The following is a 13,749-nucleotide window of genomic DNA, read 5'->3' as shown; positions in this document are numbered from 1 at the left end:
GCCATGTCATCTGGGGAAAGTTCCTTAAGGCTCTCGAGAAATCCATGTCCCCCAGGAAGGGGCCTGCCTCAGCCCCCAAGACTATCAGGCTTACTACTTGGCTGGGAGCAGACATGGGGAGAATGACCTTGACACAAACACAGCGATGGACTTCAGAGCTCCGCTTGGGGGTTGCGGTCAAGGAAGCACACTGTAGTTCAAGACCTAAGGTACACCTTCTCAAGCCCGACAAGCAAAAGCCAGACAAAGTGCTCAGCTTGAGAAAGACTGAGTGTTTTGTAAATACTGGGGTGTTTCCCTGCTGGCTCAGTGGTAAAGAATCTGCCTGTCAATGCAGCAGACAGGGGTTCGTTGCCTGATCCAGGAAGGTTCCAATGCCGCAGAGCAACTAAGCCTTTGTGTCTCAACTATTGCTCTAGAGCCGGGGAACCACAAGTCCTGAGACCACGTGGTTCAGCTACTGAGCCCTCGCACCTTGTAGCGGTGCACCACAGCAAGAGAAGCCACTGCAAGGGGAAGTCTGCGTACCACAACTGCAGAGTAGCCCCGGCTCTCCATGACTAGAGAAAATCTCTCCATAACTAGAGAAAAGCCTTCACAGCAACGAAGACCCAGCACAGCCACGACTAAGTCAATAGATACATAAAATTATTTTATAAAATATTCATATTGTAGGGGAGGAAAAATAATTTCCCCTCCACTCCTCTGAGTTCTAGGCTCTAATAAAAGACAGATTAACAAGAGAAAAAGAAACAAAAGTTTCAGTTCAGTTCCGTGGCTTGTGTCTGCCTCTTTGCAACCCCATGGACTGCAGCACGCCAGGCTTCCCTGTCTATCACCAACTCCCAGAATTTACTCAAACTCATGTCCGTCGAGTCAGTGATGCCACCCAACCACCTCATCCTCTGTTGTCCCCTTCTCCTGCCTTCAATCTTTCCCAGCATCAGGGTCTTTTCCAATGAGTCAGTTCTTTGCATCAGGTGGCTAAGTTTATTAACATGTATACCTCATGTATATATGGGAGATACCCATGGAAAAATGAGTATCTCCTTAGAATTCAGACTTAAATACTACCTTTAATTGTACAGCACAGGGAATACAGTCAATATTTTATAACTATAAGCAGAGAATAACATGTTAACATTGTGAATCACTGCGCCGTACACCTGAGACTTATATAATAGATATCTCAATACCACAATCCAAAAAGTTTTAATAAATAATAAAAAGCAGTTTATATCATACACACACAAAATATCTCATTAACAAGGAAATGAGAGAGGAGAGGGATGTAGGCTTAGGGGAGATAAAAGATGTTTAAGAAAAGTGAGAAATGGAATATCTTCTCATATCAGCAAACGAGGATGCTATAGTCAGCAGTGATTGCCCAGCCTTCCTACGAGAGCTGGTGACCCTAAGGGCACTCAGGAAGGAGAGCACCGGGATCTAGCAGCCATCAGGCTGCAGCCGTTATTTAAGGGGTTAGAAAAATTCACATTGCGCTATCTGACCAACAGTTATTTGGGGCAAGAGTTAGGCCAAGGGGCCTGACCATCTTGGCTCAACCCCACTCTGGGAATCCCAGAGCTTTTTATATAAAACTAGATAAAATGGACAGGGAACAAAAGAAAAAAAATTCCAATATGCTTCCCCTGTGGCTCAGTGGTAAAGAATCCGCCTGTGATGCAGGTGACATAGGTTCGAACGCTGGGTCAGGATGATCCTCTGGAGAAGGAAACGGCAACCCACTCCAGTATTCTTGCCTGGGAAATCCATGGACAGAGGAGCCTGGTGGGCTACCGTCCATGGAGTCACAAAAAGTCGGATGTGACTGAGCTACTGAACAACAACAATAACGATAGAAACTAAAGTTAAAAGGTATACAAGTTAATGAAATTTAGATAAGAGTATATAAAATTGGTACATTTAAATGGATTTATAGAAGATGGTTAAATCTCTTGTTTAACTATACTATGAGATAGACATGTTTCACTGGAGAATAGTTCTCCGGCGTGGTATTATAAGACAAGAGATATAGATTGCCACCCAGGAGATAATAACTAAACATACTAACCAATAATGTTACCTGAGCCACACAAGAAAGGGAAAAACAAAACAAAAAACTGGGAACTAACATCCTAGGACTAATAAAAATAGTGATTTTGCTTTGGGTTTAATTTGTAAACTCAAAAGGATCTTTGCTAAATACTTTATATAAACCTTTGAAGGCATGGTAAATTAAACTCTAAAGTTCTAAAACAGACAATTAGTAAAAGAAATTTCAGTTTTGTTAAAGATCTTGTCCCTGATTTTAATATCTTTAGGTGACAGAACTGTTCTTTAGAAAACTAAAAAAGCAACTGGCTTTGTCTTAGAAATCTCTTACAAACCAAAGTGTAAATACAAGCCCCAAGGACTGAGACTGAGCCTAATTAGCTCCATCAGACAAGCTCGGAAACCAAGGGGAAAGGCGGCAGCTTTAAAATTAAAAGCGCTGGGAACGTTCTGTTAACCAAACCGCACAGATAGCAAAGCCTTTGTCATCTGAGCAAACAATGTTAATGTATTTCAGCTGTTCTTTGTAAACTAATAACTTTATATTGTAATACCCGATTCATGGTTAAGCTTTTAAGTGAAGCTATGAGATCTCTGGTTTTGCCTGTATATTTCTGTGTACACATTATACATATGATTATCTCTACTTCTAAAAAGTTTTATCAAAATTCGATTTATAAATAACTATTTAATTTTACTAAAAAGCACTTACATTTAAAGACAGTGGCTAAATAACTTTCAGGTTCACGTGAACTGGCAAATATTCAATATTAAGTTAATATCTGGTATTAATGTTTGTTTGTTTATCTAATTGATATAGACATGTCACGACTCATCAGAATTATGTAACTCCTTATTGTACCTAGATTTAATACATAAGACCTTACTAGATCTGTTATAAGAAAAATAACTTGATATTATGAAATCTGAAAGTAAATGTAAATGAGATAAAAACATTGGGATAAACTCTTTAAAATAATTATATTTTAGAAATGTCTACCTAAAATAATCTTTCTAGATATTTGATAACTGAGTTTGAGCAGAGATAGCTGGATCGCATCACTGACTCGATGGATGTGTCTGAGTGAACTCCAGGAGTTGGTGATGGACAGGAAAGCCTGGAATGCTGCAGTCCAGGGGGTCGCAAAGAGTTGGACATGACTGAGCAACTGAAATGACTGACTAACTGAAAGTCCTAGAACTGTGTTAATTTAAATGATAAAAGTTTATTAAATAAAATATACTGAAACATCAATTACTAAATAAAAAAACTAAGGGTATTTCAGTTCAGTTCAGTTCAGTCGCTCAGTCGTGTCCGACTCTTTGCAACCCCATGAATCGCAGCACGCCAGGCCTCCCTGTCCATCACCAACTCCCGGAGTTCACTCAGACTCACGTCCATCGAGTCAGTGATGCCATCCAACCATCTCATCCTCTGTTGTCCCCTTCTCCTCCTGCCCTCAGTCTTTCCCAGCATCAGGGTCTTTTCAAATGAGTCAGCTCTTCACATCAGTTGGCCAAAATATTGGAGTTTCAGCTTCAACATCAGTCCGACCAATGAATACCCAGGACTGAACTCCTTTAGGATGGACTGGTTGGATTCCCTTGCTGTCCAAGGGACTCTCGAGGCTCTTTTCCAACACCACAGTTCAAAAGCATCAATTCTTCTGCACTCAGCTTTCTTTCTAGTCCAACTCTCACATCCATACATGGCCACAGGAAAAACCATGGCCTTGACTTGACTGACCTCTGTTGACAAAGTAATGTCTCTGCTTTTTAATATTCTGTCTAGGTTGGTCATAACTTTCCTTTCAAGGAGTAAGCGTCTTTTAATTTCACGTCTGCAATCACCATCTGCAGTGATTTTGGAGCCCAGAAAAATAAAGTCAGCCACTGTTTCCACTATTTCCCCATCTATGTGCCATGAAGTGATGGGACCAGATGCCATGATCTTAGTTTTCTGAATGTCAAGCCAACTTTTTCACTCTCCTCTTTCACTTTCATCAAGAGGCTCTTTAGTTCTTCACTTTCTGCCATAAGGGTGGTGTCATCTGCATATATGAGGTTATTGATATTTCTCCCGGCAATCTTGATTCCAGCTTGGGCTTCCTTCCAGCCCAGCGTTTCTCATGATGTACTCTGCGTATAAGTTAAATAAGCAGGGTGACAATATACAGCCTTGACGTACTCCTTTTCCTATTTGGAACCAGTCTGTTGTTCCATGTCCAGTTCTAACTGAGCTGCCCTTATAAGGAATGCCGTCCATGAAGAACTGACTTGGGGCAGCTAGTCAGGTGGCCAGGGAAACATCGCTTTAGGACACACAGGAGAAGATGGTAGAGGAGAGGGGCGGAGCCTGAGCGCCTGACCGAGAAGTCGCCCGTGACTCCTTAGCCTGCCCCCGTCCCAGGTCCTGGGTCCCCGAAATCACCGCGGCGGCGCCCAGACTGACAACCGGAAAGAGCCTGGTCATCACCCCCCAGCCCTGGGCACTTCCTTACAGAGACTCACTCACCGGCCGGGCGGGCCTCCCGGGGCGCCGTGCCCCGAGCGCAGCACCTCGGCCCGGGGCCCCTCTTCCGCGTCCGCCCGGGGTCCCCGCTCCAGCGACGCCTCTCCGAACGCCGCCGGCCGAGCTTCCCCCGAGCCGTGGGCCACGGGGCGTCGGGCTGAGATTCGAAAGAGCGATTCAAACTGAAAACCCCAAGGAGAGTTCCGGAACGTTTGTGGTTGCGAACTCGACAGCCTCAACCTGAGCGAAACCTGACCTTGGCTGGACCGGGCAGGCGAGGACCGCGCCCCGCCGATCGCAGGACCCGGGTGCGGAGAAGGAGTGGGCGGAGAGTACGAATCCAGGACGGGCCCCCGCAAATGTTCTGTCTTCTCTCGCCACCCCGAAGCCACCAGCCCGGAGACCGCGGGGTTGAGCCACCTGCGCGGCGGATGTCGTGCTGGAGACGGGTAGCGCAGGGGAGGGAGCTGCGAAAGGCGGGAGGCGGCCGCTGCTGCTTGACTCGGGAAAATCCGCCAATGTTTTGCCGTGAGCTTGCTTCTCCGGGTCTCTAGGAGGACTTTGCCAACTTGCAGGTGAGCAAACGATAATCAATTCCCGGCTGTTCTGGGGCTCGGCTCCAACAGGACTATTGGACTCTGTTGTACACCCTCCTCCGATATGACAGACCTGGTGGGGTCGGCCGCTGCTAGTTTGATTAACAGAAGGGAATGACAACCCACTCCAGTATTCTTGCCTGGAGAATCCCATGGACAGAGTAGCCTGGCAGGCTGTACAGTCCATGGGGTCGCAAAGAGTCGGACACGACTGAGTGACTAACATGTAGGGAATCGTAATCATTACAGAGAAAGTTTGAGAGGTTAGGATGGGAAGTGGATGTAGGAGAAAAGAAGGGATAACTGAGCAGGAGATGGCAGCGGCAGTGGCGGTGGGGTGTAGGTAAGGGAGGAAGTGCGTTCAAAGAAAGATCAGAGCAGGAAGTGGTTCAAGGAATGAGCAGAAGAGCCAACAAAACGTGGGCTTTTCTTGCTCACACCAGAAAGGGGCTTTTTTGGAGGGAGGATAGTTATTCAAAGTGAATTTGGCTTTGTAATGTCATAACTATTTTTTTTTAATGAGTAATTACATTTGAAACTTAAGAAATACTTCCTGGGTATAAGTGTTATTTTTCTTGTTTTTCAGCAGGGCTTCCTCAGCCTAGGACTGAAGACTTTGGGTGGCGCCAGGAGACAGAGGTATAGACACAGCCCAGGCTACCTTTTGCTGGTCACTCTCCTAAAGCTGCAGGGAAGAATGTCAGTGGCTCACACCGCAGGTCATCTTTTGCTGATACTGCTGCTGACAGAAGCCAGGAAGACTCTGGGCAGTGAGTGTCCTGAATCTGGGGCTCTGGTGGGCAGGGGGGGACATGAGAAAATGGGGAAGGAAGGGGCTCCACCCTGGTGGGCGCCTGTCCACCTGCTCTTAGGACAGGGTGTGGTTTAGCTGTACTGGCTGCCCAGGAGGGGACACCCTGCCTTCTGGGACCCCACCCAAGGCATGGTGCCTGGGCCTGTGCTCCTGTAGCAGCTTTCCCTCTCCTGGCAAGTCCCAGCTTCTACTCCAGTAAAACTTTCCTGATGACTAGGGGCCCATCGTGAATGTGCATGTGCCCTATGGCATCCTGCTCCCCATTCTGTTGAAAGTCTTGTGAGTTCAGATAGATTTTAAGTCTCTAGAAACTAGACACTGTCTTCTGTTTTTGCTGCCTCACAAGCTGGCATGTGCATACTTAGTCACTTGCTGCTGCTGCTGCTGCTGCTAAGTGGCTTCAGTCGTGTCCAACTCGGCGACCCCATAGACGGCAGCCCACCAGGCTCCCCCATCCCTGGGATTCTCTAGGCAAGAATACTGGAGTGGGTTGCCATTTCCTTCTCCAATGCAGGGAAGTAAAAAGTCAAAGTGAAGCCGCTCAGTCGTGTCTGACTCTTCGCGACCCCATGGACTGCAGCCTACCAGGCTCCTCCGTCCATGGGTGTGTCCAACTCTTTGCCAGCCTACAGACTCTGTAGGCTCCTCTGTCCATTCTCCAGGCAAGAACACTGGAGTGGATTGCCATTTCCTTCTCCAGGGATCAAACCTGGGTCTCCTGCATTGTAGGCAGATTCTTTACTGCCTGAGCCACCATATATCAGATAAATCTTCCTGCTAATAGTATATGGATGGAAAAGATCCATGGTGGCATCAAAGTGTTTAACTAAAGCTCAGACAGTTAAAGGAGGTGCAGGACTGAAGATGCAGCAGAGGAGGGGGTCTGGGATGGAGACCCCTCCCTCTGCAACCAGGCCCTGGAGGAGGAAACTCCCAGACACACCTGTGGTTTTCTCTCACAGATGCCCATTCTCTGTGCCTTGACCTCACTATCAAATCTCAGTCCAAATCTGGCCAGCCCTGGTGTCAAGTCCAGGGCTCTGTGGACACAAAGCCTTTCCTCCACTATGACAGTGACAGCAACAAGGTCAAACCTTTGGGTTTCCTGGGGAAGGAGGTAAACGACACGAAAGTGTGGACCGAATTGAGCCAAACACTGGCAGAAGCAGGAAAAGAGCTCAAGATGGTCCTGCCTTTCATCAAACTGGACAAAAAGGAGACAAGGGGTAAGTATGGGAAGGGGGTGGAGAGCTGGAGATAGCAAGAGAAAGAATGCATGCAAGGTGGACATTCCTGTGAAAGGACTGAACACGATCCAGCTTTAGAGACCCGGTGGACCTGATGGGTAAGAGGGGGAGGTCATGGTCGGAAGATCACAGGCCCCTAGATGTGCAGACACATTTGAGTGACTGGAGAGGAGGGACTCTGGAGAGTCCAGAAAGATTCATTGTGTGTGTGGGGTGCAGGTCCTCCCACCCTGCAGGTCAAAATGTGCTGTCAGCGTGAAGCTGAGCAATGCTCTGGTGCATCCTTGCACTTCAGCCTCAATGGACGGACAGCCCTCCTCCTTGACACCATGAGCATAACCTGGACAGTCATCGATCCTGGAGCCACAGGCATCAAGGAGGAGTGGGAGAACAACCAGGAACTGGCAGAGTATTTCAGGAAGATCTCAGCAGGAGACTGCAGCTATTGGCTTAGGGAATTCCTGAAACACTGGGAGAACATGCTGCTCGCAGAGCCCACAGGTAACTGAGCGGGGTGTGAGGGAGGTGGCAGCTCTCTTCAAAGGTCTAGAGCCTTCATGTGTGGATGTGAGCACATATGTGTGTGTAATTGAAAATATGATGGATGGATGGAGTGACTGATCTCTTGGTGGACTTCCTGTCTGGAGAGTCAGTGATGGGCATAGCACAGAACTTGCCAGCATCCTCCTGTCCCAGCCCACCTCCCTCAGCACAGGAGCCCCCTTCCCCATTAACCAATGACCCAGACCCCAGGCACTGCACGATGGTCCCCAAATCTATATATGCATTATGTTTGCAGGCCTTCTCTCCCTCCTGTCATACTGGTCCTTTAACCAGCTCCAATGTCACTTAATGAAGCCCTTATCCCTTCCCAGACAGAATTAAGTGCCCCCAATTGTGTCCTCCTCAAAAAGGACTCCTCACAGTAAACATGTCCACCTGAAAGATAATCAGATGGACACTTGCTGTCTCAGTGACTCAGATGGTAAAGAATCTGCCTGCGAGGCAGGAGACCCGGGTTCGATCCCTGGGTTGGGAAGATCCCCTGGAGTAGGAAATGGTAACCCACCCCAGTATTCTTGCCCGGAGAATCCCATGGACAGAGGAGCCTGTTTGGCTACAGTCCATGAGCTCTCAAAAGAGTTGGACATGACTGAGCAACTAACACAACTCAGGAGCAATATTAGCTCCACGAAGACAGAGCACAAGCCCATTAATCTTTCCATACCCGGACCTGAAGCGTGCCTTCACAAGTCAGTAACTATATGGGTGACAGGTGCTAAGGACAGCAGGTGCTGAGGAAGGTGTATTCTTAGATTTGACAAGGCTTTTGCTTTTTCGTTTTAGAACCGCTAATAATGGCCCCAGATATCAGCCAGTCTGCATCCATCCGACTGGTTGCTTGCATGATCCTGTGGATCATCACCCAGTTAGTTCTAATTGCTTCATCGTCATGAATCTTATGAAGATATCAGGCACCACAGCAGGTGAGAAGCCAGCCGGCCTCTGGCTCCTAGGCAGGCATGTTCTGGTCAGGACTTGGGAGAGGTGAGCCTTGGGTCTCACCAAGCCCCTGTCCACTGGTTACCAAGATGACATTCTGTCTTTGTCTTGGGCCCCCACACTTCCCTGTAGGGTCGGGAACCACCTGTCGTTGGGGTAGAAGAGGCTGGTGTGGGCAGCAGGACCGTGCAGTGGGAGTGGGGATGAAGACAAGTGTCTTCTCTTTTGGGGGCCTCGGGTACGAGATGTCGATGTGGTGGGGTGGGGTGTTGTCCTGAGATCTTACTCAGGCTTTCCCAGACCTTTGATGAAAAAAACCTTTTGTTCTCTGATGATACCACTATCTAGCTGAACATTTCCCCCAATGTTTTAACAGCTATTCCATCATTTGGATGTTTCTCCCTGGACTATGAGAAAGTACAACGTTAAACGAACTCTGGATGGCAAAAACTGACCCTTGATGACAGTCTGACTGTTGATCTAATATACTACCTTCTACTCAGAGTGGGGTTTAATAAGAAGCTAAAGAAGCTTATGCTTAAGAATTCCTTCACTTTCCACAACTGCTGATGGGCCCTTAAGATGTATTGACTTGGTAGTTTTGAGGATTTGCAAAAGTCAAATGTTTGCTCACAATCAGTTGAGACTTCCAATTCTATTCTTTCCGCCAGACTTCCTTTCATGTGGGGTGGAATTGGGACGGGGGTCAGTGTTGGCATTTTTTTAATTCTGTTAAGAAGATAATGCATTAGGGATATACTTCTGTGATTTAATGAGACATAATTTATGTGTTCACACTCACTTTCATGTATAGTTAAGTTACCACATGCTTTTATGGGCTGAATGTTCTTAATTCATGTGATAAAATCCTCACCTCCAAGAAGACTTGTTGAAACCACTCAGTCGGTGGTGTGCGGTTATAGTCTGTGTTGTGATACAATAGGAAGTATACGTTTGGTCGGAGTCCTGGTTCCTGGAGCAGAGTTTCTAAAACCCACATTTTGGTATCATATTTGGTGTTCTGAGTATAGAAAAACAGCTTTTCTTTAGAGACCTAGCAGATTAATACATATGCAGAAACCACAGTCAAGTGCTAACTGCCTAGATGTCATGACACAAAAGTATGAGGCTACCAGTTGAATTATCATGTAGATTAATATATGTATTAACATACTAACATGTTAATGCGTAAAAATGTATCCAGGACAGAAGAAAGGATAACGTGTGATATAGCCAGAAATGGAACACTATGACACAATAAATGAAGAATGAATTACTGCAGTAAAAACATAGATGCCTCATAAAAAGGATTTGAGAGGCAGGTGCTGGACACAAAAGAATAGATACGCTGTGCTACTCCTATTTGTCGTGTTACATGATTGTGCAGTTTAACTGAATTGTCTTTTTAAGATGTATTTATTTTTGGTCGTGCTGGGTCTTCAGTGCTGTGTGTGGGCTTTCTCTACTTGCTGCTCTCTAGTTACGGTGCAAGAGCCACTCACTGTGATGACTCTTCTTGTAGCAGAGTGCAGGCTCTAGGCTGCGGGCTTCAGAAGTTGGGGCACACAGGCTCAGCAGTTGAGGCTCCCAGGCTCCAGAGCACAGCCTCAGTATTTGTGGCCCATGAGCTTAGCTGTTTCGCAGCATGTGGGATCTTCCCGGATAGGGATTGAACTCGTGTCTCCTGCATTGGCAGGCAGATTCATTACCAATGAGCCACCAGGGAAGCCCCTAATCGAATTATTAAAAAGACATTCTAAGCTTGCTTCTAAATCACATCTCAATAATTTATGGATGAAGATTAGATGTTCCATGACTTGCAACCAGGAAATTATCCATACTGGAAAAGATATTATTTAAAAGACTATCCACAACCTAGATGGACCCTTATCAGGTGCTCTAAACCAGCTCATGCACAACAAAACTGTAGAGAATTAACTCTTGGATGGATATTTCCCACTTAGAAAGGGCGACTGCACTGAACTGGCTAACAGAGAACACTGCTGACCTCAGAAACACCTAAAAACAATGCTCAAACACAGAGGATGTTTGAGCTCATACATTCATACCAGGATGAGAAGAAGACAACATCGGAAAAAATTTTAACCTTTCAGTTTTCACTCATGTCTAGACAAACGTGAAGTTTTCTCCTGTCAGGAATATATTCAGTGATGCGGAGAATTCAATTATACACTGTACCTTTTTTTCCCAATGAGAATCACATGAATGTTTATTGAAACTCCTTTATTTTAGGGGCCCAAATGTGGTGAAGTCCTACCATTAGGTGAAGGAGACCTCACCTGGAAATAGGGTGTGTGCAGATGTAATCCAACCAAGGTGAGGTCAGCGTGGATTAGGCTGGGCTCTAATCCAAAGACTAGTGCCTTTACCAGGAGGCACGCCTTTAAAGAAATGTGGACACGCAAAGAAGAGATGGATATAGGAAAACAAGACACACGAGTGTCATGGAAGGACAGAAGTAGACACTGGAGCTACGCAATGCCAGGTGTTTCTGGCAACCACCAGTGCTGTGCATAGTACCTCAGTCGTGTCTGACTCTTTGCGACCCCATGGACTGCAGCCCACCGGGTTCCTCTGTCCATGGGGATTGTCCAAGCAAGAATACTGAAGTGGGTTGCCATGTCCTTCTCCATGCAACCACCAGCAGTCAGGAAGAGAAAAGATGGAGCCTCCCTTAGAGCCTTCAGAGAGGGCCCTACTGACAGCTTGAATTCAGACTTCTAACCCTCACAATCTTGAAAGAATAAACTTTGGTTGTTTCAAGCCATAGAGTTTGTGGTCATTTTTGTGAAGACTTCACTGTCCCGACCAGCTTGTGGGGGCTTAGGCTGCATTCCCAGCACAAAGGGAACTGGTGAGCAAGAAGGAAGGCAGGAGAGCGGTTTTAGAAAAGAGCCAAGAAACAGACCCAGGGACGTCTAGAAATGTGACACCTAGTAGACGAGGAAAGAAATACCAGTGAAGGGTATGCTGATCAATACATGACAGTGGGAGAATTGGCTAATCCTGTAACTAAAAGAGGATTTCTATTCAGCACAACACACAAACATTCATTTTAGGTTGATTAATGCATGAAGGTGACTGTTCGTGGGGGCTCGGGGCTTTATGCCAGTTGGAGCATAATTGCTGAATAGTTTCAGATATGGGGCTGGGCCATTAAAAAGGAGACGGCACATTTCCAGGTACGACCCAGGCAGACACCTAAAATTCCTGCTCGGCCCTGGGGCGGAGTCCTGGCAGCCAGCCCCTTCCCAGAACCACACTGAGTTGTGTGTGGCTTTGTGGCAGCTGGAAGGCCCAGTATCTTGGGGAGAACTGGTCAGTGTGACTGTGTGTGTGTGAGAGAGAGACAGAGAGAGGGTATACGTGAGAGGAGGCGGGCAGAAGAGAGGAGTGACTGTGTTAGTTGCTCGGTCCTGTCTGCCTCTTCGCGACCCTGTACCCTGTAGCTTATTTAACTTATATGCAGAGTACATCATGAGAAACGCTGGGCTGGAAGAAACACAAGCTGGAATCAAGATTGCCGGGAGAAATATCAATCACCTCAGATATGCAGATGACACCACTCTTATGGCAGAAACTGAAGAGGAACTAAAAAGCCTCTTGATGAAAGTAAAAGAGGAGAGTGAAAAAGTTGGCTTAAAGCTCAACATTCAGAAAACAAAGATCATGGCATCTGGTCCCATCACTCCATGGGAAATAGATGGAGAAACAGTGGAAAGAGTGTCAGACTTTATTTTTTGGGGCTCCAAAATCACTGCAGATGCTGATTGCAGCCATGAAATTAAAAGACCCTTACTCCTTGGAAGAAAAGTTATGACCAACCTAGATAGCATATTCAAAAGCAGAGACATTACTTTGCTGAAAAAGGTCCGTCTAGTCAAGGCTATGGTTTTTCCTGTGGTTACGTATGGATGTGAGAGTTGGACTGTGAAGAAGACTGAGCACTGAAGAATTGATGCTTTTGAACTGTGGTGTTGGAGAAGACTCTCGAGAGTCCCTGGGACTGCAAGGAGATCCAACCAGTCCATTCTGAAGGAGATCAGCCCTGGGATTTCTTTGGAAGGAATGATGCTAAAGCTGAAGCTCCAGTACTTTGGCCACCTCATGCGAAGAGTTGACTCATTGGAAAAGACTTTGATGCTGGGAGGGATTGGGGGCAGGAAAAGAAGGGGACGACAGAGGATGAGATGGCTGGATGGCATCACTGACTCGATGGACGTGAGTCTGAGTGAACTCCGGGAGTTGGGGATGGACAGGGAGGCCTGGCGTGCTGCGATTCATGGGATCGCAAAGAGTCAGACGTGACTGAGCGACTGAACTGAACTGACCTGACCCTGTAGCCCTCCAGGGATTCTCAAGGCAAGAATACTGCAGTGGGTTGCCATTTCCTACTTAGGCATGTGTGGGGCAGTGACACTAATTGTGATAGAAAGGTGAATGTGAAGAGAGTGAGGGAATTCTGGAAAGAGTGTGTTGGATGTGTGGGCAGCAGCCACAACTAATGTGTGAGAATATTGGGAACCTTGGTGTGTGTGTGTGTGTGTGACTGTGGACAGGTAAGCCTGGGACCAAAGGGGCGTGGACATTATGCGTATGCAGAGGGCCCAGAGAGGGGTGCCCTGGGGGACCCAGAGAGGAGGAAGAGAGTGAAGGGAAATGACTGTGAGGGGAAAGTTTCTGGATGGCAGTGGAAGTAGATGGGAGCCTTCAGTGTGGAATTTGTGTGAAGCAGTGAGTACAGACAGTGTGAGGAAGCCAGGGTCCCTGTGGGAAGGGAATGCGGTGTGACTTTGCAGAGGGTGGAGAGCCAGTGGGGCAGGCAAGCAGGCACTTGTGTGTGAAACAAAGTGTATGGGCATGGGGGATGGGGTGTGCACAGAGGGAAGAGGGTGTGAGGAGACCTGCATGGAAAGATTCAGGAAGGGAGACGTGCACAAGGGTGGAAGGCGTATAAGTGAGAGGCATGGAGCCTAGGTGGGGAACACGTGTATGTGAGGG

At 47.0% G+C, this 13,749-nt stretch overlaps 1 protein-coding gene across 1 annotated transcript; it reads left to right on the top strand.

Annotated features, from left to right (window-relative positions):
* Positions 1-5,860: 5,860 nt before the first annotated feature.
* LOC128053443 (retinoic acid early transcript 1E-like) lies at positions 5,861-11,022 on the top strand. The gene is made up of 5 exons (XM_052645960.1): positions 5,861-5,933; positions 6,940-7,203; positions 7,444-7,725; positions 8,572-8,711; positions 10,981-11,022. The coding sequence occupies exons 1-4, from the start codon at positions 5,861-5,863 to the stop codon at positions 8,679-8,681; spliced, it is 729 nt and encodes a 242-aa protein (XP_052501920.1). The 3' UTR covers positions 8,682-8,711; positions 10,981-11,022.
* The last annotated feature ends 2,727 nt before the right edge of the window (positions 11,023-13,749 follow it).

Source organism: Budorcas taxicolor, chromosome 9, assembly GCF_023091745.1.
Source record: "Budorcas taxicolor isolate Tak-1 chromosome 9, Takin1.1, whole genome shotgun sequence".
In the NCBI taxonomy this organism is placed as follows: Eukaryota; Metazoa; Chordata; class Mammalia; order Artiodactyla; family Bovidae; genus Budorcas; species Budorcas taxicolor.
This window is presented reverse-complemented; position numbering and strand designations above follow the sequence as displayed.

Bases quoted from the DNA above. Each gene is read 5' to 3' on its own strand.
- LOC128053443 (XM_052645960.1), top strand. From the start codon at position 5,861: ATGTCAGTGGCTCACACCGCAGGTCATCTTTTGCTGATACTGCTGCTG. The intron at 5,934-6,939 runs GTGAGTGTCCTG...TTTCTCTCACAG, and splicing joins AGCCAGGAAGACTCTGGGCA to ATGCCCATTCTCTGTGCCTT. The intron at 7,204-7,443 runs GTAAGTATGGGA...TGTGGGGTGCAG, and splicing joins GGACAAAAAGGAGACAAGGG to GTCCTCCCACCCTGCAGGTC.